The sequence below is a fragment of the Coccinella septempunctata genome, chromosome 3 (genome assembly GCF_907165205.1).
Source record: "Coccinella septempunctata chromosome 3, icCocSept1.1, whole genome shotgun sequence".
Lineage (NCBI taxonomy): Eukaryota > Metazoa > Arthropoda > Insecta > Coleoptera > Coccinellidae > Coccinella > Coccinella septempunctata.
The window spans coordinates 22,360,311-22,368,029 of NC_058191.1; the positions used below are offsets into that span (position 1 = coordinate 22,360,311).

Sequence of the window (7,719 nt, forward strand, 5' to 3'; positions counted from 1 at the left end):
AACGGTTGAAGATATTTGAACGAGATTCGTTAAGAATGAATACCTTATCAAGGTGATTATTTCACTTTCAATACCTCGTCCTCAGCAAATAGAATGGCGTGTATAATGGCAATAACTTTCATATTTCATATTCAATGTAGAACAAAAAAAATTGCATCACTTTTCAGTAAAAAATTGAAAACCGCTTATTATTAAAAAAATAGTTGACCAATAGAATGAATAGAATTAATTCTTCTTCTTCTTGTTGTGCACTATCCGTTCCGGACGTTGGCAATCAACATGGCAAGCTTTATTTTATTGACAGCGTTCCTAAAAAGCTGTACTGAAATTTGTCCAAACCATTTGCGGAGATTGAACAACCATGAATGTCTGCTTCTGCCTGGCTCTCTCCTACCCTCCATTTTGCCTTGCAAAGTTGGCTGGAATACTTGGTATTTGCTATTACTTCTTATATGCCCAAAGTATTAAAGCTTCCGCTGTTTTAAGGTGAGTGCATTCCCCTTAGCACTTCTACATTGGAAATGTGGTCCGTCCAAGATTTTCGAAGGATTCTTCGGTAGGTCCACATTTCGAAAGCTTCCAGCCTCTTAAGTAGTACTTCAGTGAGGGTCCAGGCTTCGATGCCGTAGGACAGAAGACAGAAGCGAGAAAACATAACAATGTAGCATACGGATCTTCATAGATTAGCTCAGTATTAACAAACAGGTTCCTAAGTTTTAAGAATTAATTCTATTCCATCAAAAAGGTTGTCAAATCGAAAGAATTGTTGAAAATGGACACTCCAGCTTGGATAAAAGAGTCCAGTCTTCACCTCATGGATTGCCGAATATCGGCAATTGTTTGGGAAACATGTAACGCCGTATCTTGGAGACAAAGCATTTTCGGACAAAGACTTACAGAACATTTCCCACTCTATATAACTAGGATATTAATACCAAATGATGAAGTTGGACATTGAAAATATCAACACCACAAGAACATGAATTGAAGTGGACAGCATTATATTACTGTGCGGAGAATTTCGAGCTATATTAATTCTCCGGAATAGAACAGTGAATAACTCGCGAGATTTTAGTCTTTATAGTTTTATTTTATAGTTTGGTAAGAGGGTTACACATCACTGCGACCTTAAGGTCTATTGTGCTCCTATCAGAGGGCCCTCTACAGCTCGCCCCCTAGCTCCAGAGTTACAATTAAGTCCAGGATTAGGGCCTCCCATTCCGGTACTCTAAAATCGATATATTCGAGACATAAATTGTACTATTAACTAATTTGTATAGAAAACACATATCGTTCAATCTTCTACGATTTTCCAAGCTCAACATTCCGAAGCTTTTAGTTAGGGAGCCGACGATGCTTAATCGGGATTTACTCGAGTGTCGTGGAGACCTAGTGGATTCTGAAGATTGTAAGGTAGAAAGAAAAAAGGTTCTGATGTATGCACTTTCAGCGGTGGGGAAAGCGACTGCAGGTTTTCAAAGATGTAAAAAAAAATCGCCAGGTGTACATACTCGAGCGTGTCAGATTAAGATACTGTGTATGCCCTACGTGTCTCTGCATGATAATAAATTAACGTTAATCTGACAGTTTGTGTAGTGGGGCTGGCTGTACGGAAGAGTTGAAAATGGTAAAAGAAATTTTTTTTTCGAGCGTGTAAAATTTTTAGAGGGTATGTTAATAGGACAAAAATATAGGACCAAAGGAAACTACTTTTCAAGAGACTGACAATTCGGAGGTGACTGACGCAAGGTCACAGCGGTTCTTTGAAAATGAAAAAAAAATCTTTACTTGTACATACTTGATCGTGTCAGATTTTCATACAGATGGTTAATCTTGGTGTTGCAGACGTGTTAACCCATTAATCTGACACTATTCAGTAAGAGGTTTCTCAATCTGACCGTTTGAAGATGATAAGGCATTTGTTTTTCGAATATCTCCCATCCTGTACCTCTAATCGTTTTTGTATTCATAATAAAAGTTGTAGATAATAAAATTCTATACAACATTCGTCTGAAGCAGTTTTTCATACCCTCGACCGTTTTCGAGCTAGAGGGTGATAAGAGCGAGGAGTTTAGCCACACATATGAAAGGCCAAGATCAAGAAAGAAACCCAGTCTAATGTAAATTTATCGCCATATTTCTCAAAAACGCTCAAACGTATAAAAAATTGCTTCGTACAAAATTGGTAGAAAATGATATGCTCTACATCGTTTATAATTTGAAGCCCAGTAGAGGAGATAATTAAAAAAAAAACTGATTTTTGTGACTTATGGCCAATTTTTATTGTTTTGGCTTGCTGAAACTGTCAGATTATATTTTTTTTGTCATTCTTGAATCATTAACTTCAAATTAAGAAAAATACCACCGTTTGAATGTACACGTGACTTTTTTTGCAACTTTGGCGCCTTCCCACACATTTTAGTCTCGTTTAAATTGTCAGATCAAGAGAATATACAGGGTGTCCGGGGAGTAACTGTACATACTCATACCAGAGATACAGTTGGACTAGCTGATTACGGATTGACTATAAAAAATTAATTTCTGGATTTCCCTAGAAATCTATTAATCTTTGGTTATAGAATTAACATTCATAATTTCACGGGATTAATGGACAAAATTGTTTTTTTCAAGAAATACAAAACCCTTTCTTTCCGTATTTACCCGAATAATTTGGGGTAAAAGCGGACGTGTGTTGGGTTAGTTGCAAACAGTCTAGGGTACTCACGCATTTACTCAATTGAGGTAAATATTAATTGCAGAAAACACAGATAAAACCTTTTTAGGACGATGTTTCACCTGAACGGTTCTCGTGTACCCAATTAACGCATTTTACAAACATTCTTAGTCTAAGAAATAGTAGTTAGCAGAAAAAGCAGAATTATTCCATTTTTTTCTGTTGCAAAATTATTTTTGTACGTCTTCCATCTTCCATATATATTTTCGGAACATCTGTGAACAAACAATAATTATTATTGTTTTTTATTCACCATATCTGGGGTGATTGCCTTGTTCGCAATTACCCCAAATGGCATTTCAAAAATAATAATAAAAAAAAATTTGAGACTAGTACAATATTTCTTAATAAACTTTTTAGGGTTTTCACTCCCAATCTCTGAAACAAAATCAATTAAAAATGAAATCGACGATTTGCTCCTGCAGAATCCTCCCAGGATATCTAGTAATTGTACTAGATATCGATTGAAATTTATTCTTTCGTTGAATGTTATTTGAGCATCACCTCTATTGAAACAAAACAATCGATGGAAATCATTTACTGTTCGACATCACTTTTTCGATATACACCACAAGCAAAATGATAAATCCTCAAAATTAGATCACAAGTTACACAATTTTTCGAAATTACTTATTTTGAAAACTATGAACGATCACTGGTAGTAACTGTTTCCTTCGCACTAAAGATGATTGAAATTAGATCACTTGGTCATGATATTTGAGCGCATGGAGAAGGATCTAGTAGATATCCATGTGTCCGCTTTTACCCCGCGTCCGCAATAACCCCATCGTCCCCTACATGTTGCTACTGCTTGCCTTGAAATCTACTGATATGACATAACTTCTGAAATCAAAATCTGCAGTACGATATTACGTTTATATTTATAAATTGCATCGCAACATCTTGCCTCCGGCAATTTGAACCCCCGTCTCCCCACTATGTTAGGAAACAATAAACAGAACCCAGTCATAATGCAAAAAAATTGAAAATTTTTCAAACACTTCAAGTATGTTCAAATATCCCTAGAATACAATAAGAACACCCTGGTAACGCCTCGACAATGGGAACTACTCAATTAATCCCAGGAACGTTTGTTCCTCCCCTGTCAAATAAACAACAAAAGACATAAAGACCGGATGTCTAGAGTCAAGTCGGAAGTTTCAACAACGATTTTGTTTCTTATATTCATACGTCCTGTCCGACCATAAATTTCGTGTTTCTCGGAAGCACTTGAACAAGTCTCGCACATTTTTGGAAAGACGATATGCCGGTTAAATATAATGCCTGAGGGGCATTATATTGAATGTCGGGGGAATCGGGTGGTATTCGTGGGAATTTTGAGAAAATTAAAATGTAAAGAGCTTCTAGTTAACGAAAGGGTGTACAATTGTAGAAATGAATCGCGATTGAGTTTGTTTTATTGTTTTTTTATCTAGATTTTGAATTTGTAGTGGTAGGTCGCCTAACGACTGTTCGCATTCAGAACTGACGTTCTGAAATACACCGCACGCCCACTATAGTCAAGTGAACAGAGCTCTGAAATCACTTTTCTCGGAATAAGCTGCATTTTTGATATAATGATTGTAACGGTAATAGAAATATATGGTCAAAAATGCAGGTGTCAGAATTATCAGGAACTATGAAAAATTCGTGGAAACGTTTTGATAGTTACGTTTTTCTCGAAATTATCGAAAATGGGGAGGTTTATCGAGAAAAGTTTCGAACAAAAGTTGTAGAGAATCAAGTATTTTCCCATCCTCGAGGTGTTCATGCCGACTGATTAGCAACGTATATCTGTAGTTAAGCGAGATAATCGAATTTTTAATTTCGCGCACGGCTACATGACAAAAAGAAACCAGAATGTGTAGTTTGGGGCAGCTTCTTTGGCCAGGGTTGTACTCTTGTTTCGATATACGCCCCTGAAATTTCTGGCTTGAACGGGAGCTTGGCGCGGAAACCAGATGTTCATGATTTGAACGAATTTGAATGAATAGGCTTGGTAAATTGTCGTATATCGAAAGCGCATATCTCCTAACTAGTTGGGAATATAATATATAGTGAAACTAATATGCGTAAATGAATTTTTTTGTAGAATATTAGTTACCTCCACAACAGGCAACTGTTTTTTTTTTTATTTCAAAACACCAGTTGAGAGAAATAAATGTTTTATTGCATAGTGATGAAGACAAAACATTCAATGGAAATTCATGCAGTGAATAATATGAAAGAAAAACTCAGTAATACATTATTCATTAATTATTAACGTTAATGCATCAATCTTCTTCTTCTATGGTATTATCTGCTTCAAGATCATCTTCATCGCCGTCGTCCTCATCTACGTCCGAGTTTATTTCTGCTCTGTTTATAAAGTTTGAAAAATTTTCACAACTTATACCGTTACAAACTTTGCAGAACCTTGTACACTTCAGTCCTGCTTTTTTGCAACTGCAACGAGCAGTATCGCATTTTCCATTACAACTGCAGAAAACCTGAAATAATAAATCTATTGTAAGAATGGGTTTGTGAAAAACAATTTCTGAAAGGAAAAAAATTGAAGTGTGAATGGAATTGAGACTTACGTTTTTCAACAATTCCTGTGGCGCTATTGCCTTGCTCATCATTTTTGGAAGCAGCATGAAATTTGATCTATGCCATCCCCAATCTTCCAGTTTCAAATTCCTTCGTCCTAGCCAAATTTGAATTTGATAATAAACTCGGCTAGTATGTTGCATCAAGGCTGACTCCGTTGGTGGAAGCATTGCTAGGGTTGAAATCTTCCTGGTTCCTAAAACAGGTGTTGTAAAGATTTTATATCTCAGGTCGTTGACGTTTAAATTTTCTCCACTCGTATTGTAGAGATAGCTCACTAATTTTTCCGCAATAGGATAAAGCTCCTCAATAATTTTATTTTCCTCGTAGAAAATCTGCACTGATTCTTGCAGGTCAGGATTCCTCTGTAGTAAAAGTATTATCTTTTTTTTTCCGTGATTGTACATGGCACTAGTTGAATTACATCCAGCAAATGCGTGTGCAAACAGAATGAAAGGTTTGAATTCGCGATGCTGAGATTTTGAATACAAAGTATTACCCTTAGATCCTGGAACAATTTCAAAGAGAAACATATTGCTGTGATCTGGTGTTGAAGCAATTAGTAGAATGAAAAGATCTACGTCATTGCCAACTGCAGCAACCGGTTCTGATATGCTTTTTTTCAATGTAATTCATTTCATTACTATGTCTACGTCAGCATCTTCTTCTGCTAGATTTACTTCGATATTATGATTCTGCAAATACTTGCTCAGTAGGTTTATAAATTTATACTTATTCGCAACATTCGAAAGAAATGTTTTTTGGGTAATTGTTACCATTTTATCCTCACTTATTTCAACATCTGGAGCAACAAATTTTTCTTTTCGACGAAATCGCTCATATGATTTAATACCAATTATTTCATTCGAGTAACCATCGAAGAAAACTCTGCAATTCCCTCCAAATTTGTTAACTATGAATGACCTATATATCTCTAATATGTCAACAAATTTTTTGCTGTGTGGCCAAAAAACTTGATGTAATAACTATCCACCATCTATTACATAAACCATATTAGTTAGAAGTGATTGGGATTGAGGATGTGTCGAAAATAATTTATAGAGCTCTGACTTAACGGACTTTCTCATCAATCCAAGTTCATCGAAGAGAGACAGCGGATATGGCGACAATTCGAAAGATATCGCTTCTTTTTTTTCGATTCATCATTTTTATACAGAACTGCTATTCTCTGTAACAACGCAGGTGGATCTATAGCTGAAGAATCCCTGGGAACGCGAATTTTATTTTGGCCATCGCATAAATTTTTCACTATAAATTTCGATGACAAGGTAATATTCGCTAAATTTTTTCCTTTCATTGTTTCCATTCCTTTGCGCCTTCTTCAAAAGCCATATGACAATTGATATTGGCAGCACCCATAACTCCTGTTGAAAGGGACATTAACGAATCTCTTTTTTCGAAAGGATTATGGTGGTCTAGCCAGAATACAAATTTATCTATGTCTTCTTTATCTCTTCTCATGCGGCTTTGAGATAAATCCACATGCTGCTCTCTATTAGCCGTTCTCAAATCCGCATATTCCTCCAAACATTCCATGACGTCAAAAGCAGATGGCATTCCTAGAAGATAACGTGAAACAACACTAGGTGTAACTCCTCTACCATGCATCAAATCTGTGCCAAAAAATCTATTTAGCGTTTGTTCTATACACATATCACTCCAAACACCACTCCAAGCTTTGTCTGTCCTGCGAATAGTGAAGTAACCCTCCTTTGTGAACCTTTCGAATTCTATAGGATTCATTATTGCTTCTAGATTTGCCATATCCTGTAAATGCCATTGAGCACATTTTGCATAGGAAAAATGGCCAGATGCGTGAAAAATCGGTAACATTTCCTTCACACTGCTCAAGTGCAAGTCCCAATCCCCAAGACGTTCAGCTTCAACAAATTGCAATAAAATTATAACGCTCCTGATATTGTACCCATAATTTGGCTGTGGGTCCATAATTTTCCAAATTGTGAAGTTTTTCCAAAAATTTCTCAGTAATATAAATCATCATCATTGGATCAATATTACAGTCACCTACTGTAGGAGATTGATCTTTCCAATTTTTGAAGAAATTTTTGATATGATTTTCCATTTCATCATTCGCAGTCATATTGTTATTTTTTATTATGTGAATTCTTAGAGCAGTAAAACTCAATATATGAGCACGTAAGGCTCTGCTGAAAGCATGTCCTTCAGACATTTTCTTCGCTGATTGTGCAGCATATGCAGTAGCCCAAAGGTCTTTCAAACCACTTCCATCCATGATAAAGCCAATGGCTCCCATATAGGACATCAGCAAATGGAACCCTCCTAATCTTACAACTACATTCTTGAAATCAGGATTATCTAATTGGCAAATGATCGAGTTAGCTTTGAAAGAAAGC

General features: G+C 36.1%; 1 protein-coding gene across 1 annotated transcript; it reads right to left on the minus strand.

Moving 5' to 3' along the window:
- Nucleotides 1-4,920: 4,920 nt before the first annotated feature.
- LOC123310220 lies at nt 4,921-6,003 on the minus strand. The gene is made up of 2 exons (XM_044893666.1): nt 5,314-6,003; nt 4,921-5,223 (listed from the first exon to the last, which is right to left on the minus strand). Exons 1-2 carry the CDS (start codon nt 5,854-5,856, stop codon nt 5,008-5,010), a joined length of 759 nt encoding a protein of 252 aa, XP_044749601.1. The 5' UTR covers nt 5,857-6,003; the 3' UTR covers nt 4,921-5,007.
- Between the last annotated feature and the right edge of the window lie 1,716 nt (nt 6,004-7,719).